This window comes from Perkinsus marinus, assembly GCF_000006405.1.
Source record: "Perkinsus marinus ATCC 50983 genomic scaffold scf_1104296948556, whole genome shotgun sequence".
Classification (NCBI taxonomy): domain Eukaryota; phylum Perkinsozoa; order Perkinsida; family Perkinsidae; genus Perkinsus; species Perkinsus marinus.
In genome coordinates, this window is record NW_003210135.1 from 1 (window position 1) to 1,217 (window position 1,217).

The 1,217-nt window shown below is 47.2% G+C and overlaps 1 protein-coding gene across 1 annotated transcript; it reads left to right on the plus strand.

Annotated features, from left to right (window-relative positions):
• Window positions 1–166: 166 nt before the first annotated feature.
• Pmar_PMAR002545 (hypothetical protein) lies at window positions 167–610 on the plus strand (the record flags this gene model as incomplete). The annotated part of the gene is made up of 1 exon (XM_002778574.1): window positions 167–610. One exon carries the CDS (start codon window positions 167–169, stop codon window positions 608–610), a length of 444 nt encoding a protein of 147 aa, XP_002778620.1.
• Window positions 611–1,217: the final 607 nt, after the last annotated feature.

Below are 1,217 nucleotides of genomic sequence, written 5' to 3' on the forward strand. Positions count from 1 at the left end.
CATTAATACGCTGTACACGTGACGCCTCCCTCCGATGTTATCACTTCTGATGAATGGCTTCTCTATCTAACCCTTCCAATGTGGAAGTTTCACCCACGTTTGGCTTCTAGGCCAAACATCAGATGCCCTTTTCAGTTTTCAGTCAACTCCATCGCCTTCCACTACTATGGTGCGGTTCGCTTCCATCCTCCTTGCATCCTTCTGCGGAAGTTTCGTGGTCGCCATCGAGACCCCTCCGTTGAAGGCTGTCCCTTTGCCTAATGGGATGTACACCAGCAGCGACCCAATTGTATCCGGAAACCTCATCTTCAATGCTCAGCAGCAGACCTTCGATATCAAGGCTACAGTCGTCGGTTGCCACCTTGATGTCAAGGGAATGACATTCTCCAGACCTACTTCGACTGGGACTAAGTCCAAGTACTACATTGCTATCGGTTATGACAAGACTGACCTCGAGCTCCAGGTCAAGGCATGTGCGGATACTCCGGTTACTATTCAAGACTTCAAAGAACCTTTATTGTATGCCTATGGTACGGGAGCGGATAAGAGAAACACCATAAGTCCGGATTGGGGCAAGACCCCGAGTGTGTTCTACCACAAGGATAGATAATCCACAAGCCGCAGCCTGCTGCATCACATGGTCAGATCCAAGTGTATTTATCAGATTAAGTCGTTCTTTCGTGGCATTATTCGTGATGCCAATTCCCTCTAGACAAGAAATGTAGGGTTCAGAATCGATTCTTGTTAATGACGAGTTAACATGCTACATTGTTTATGACTGTATGATTATATGTTTATGAGTAAATGCTATTCGATTACATCAGACTACGCCATGTTTACCAGCTGCATTGTAGAGCGGCTCCCTTTCGTTGCGCATGCGTCACACAAGCACGCATGCTGCGTGCTTGTGCACGCGTACTCATGCTCATCAGATCGATCTCGCTATGGCCGAATGGCCCGTTTTACGACGATTCAAGTTCTTATGATGAGGATTAAATTTATATAAGAGATCATGAGCCTGAGTAGTTCTCTTTTTGAGTCCAAATGGCACTTCTGAGTAGTGTTAGTCATCGGGGGGTCATTTGGTAGTTTCTGATTGTCTTCATCTTGTCGTGCAATCCTCAATTGTGTGAGGATGGCTGTCCGATGGGCACAGATGGAGTCGGCAGGGCGGGACGAGTTGAGTTAACGAGTTTTGGGTGGGAAGCTGCGATCGG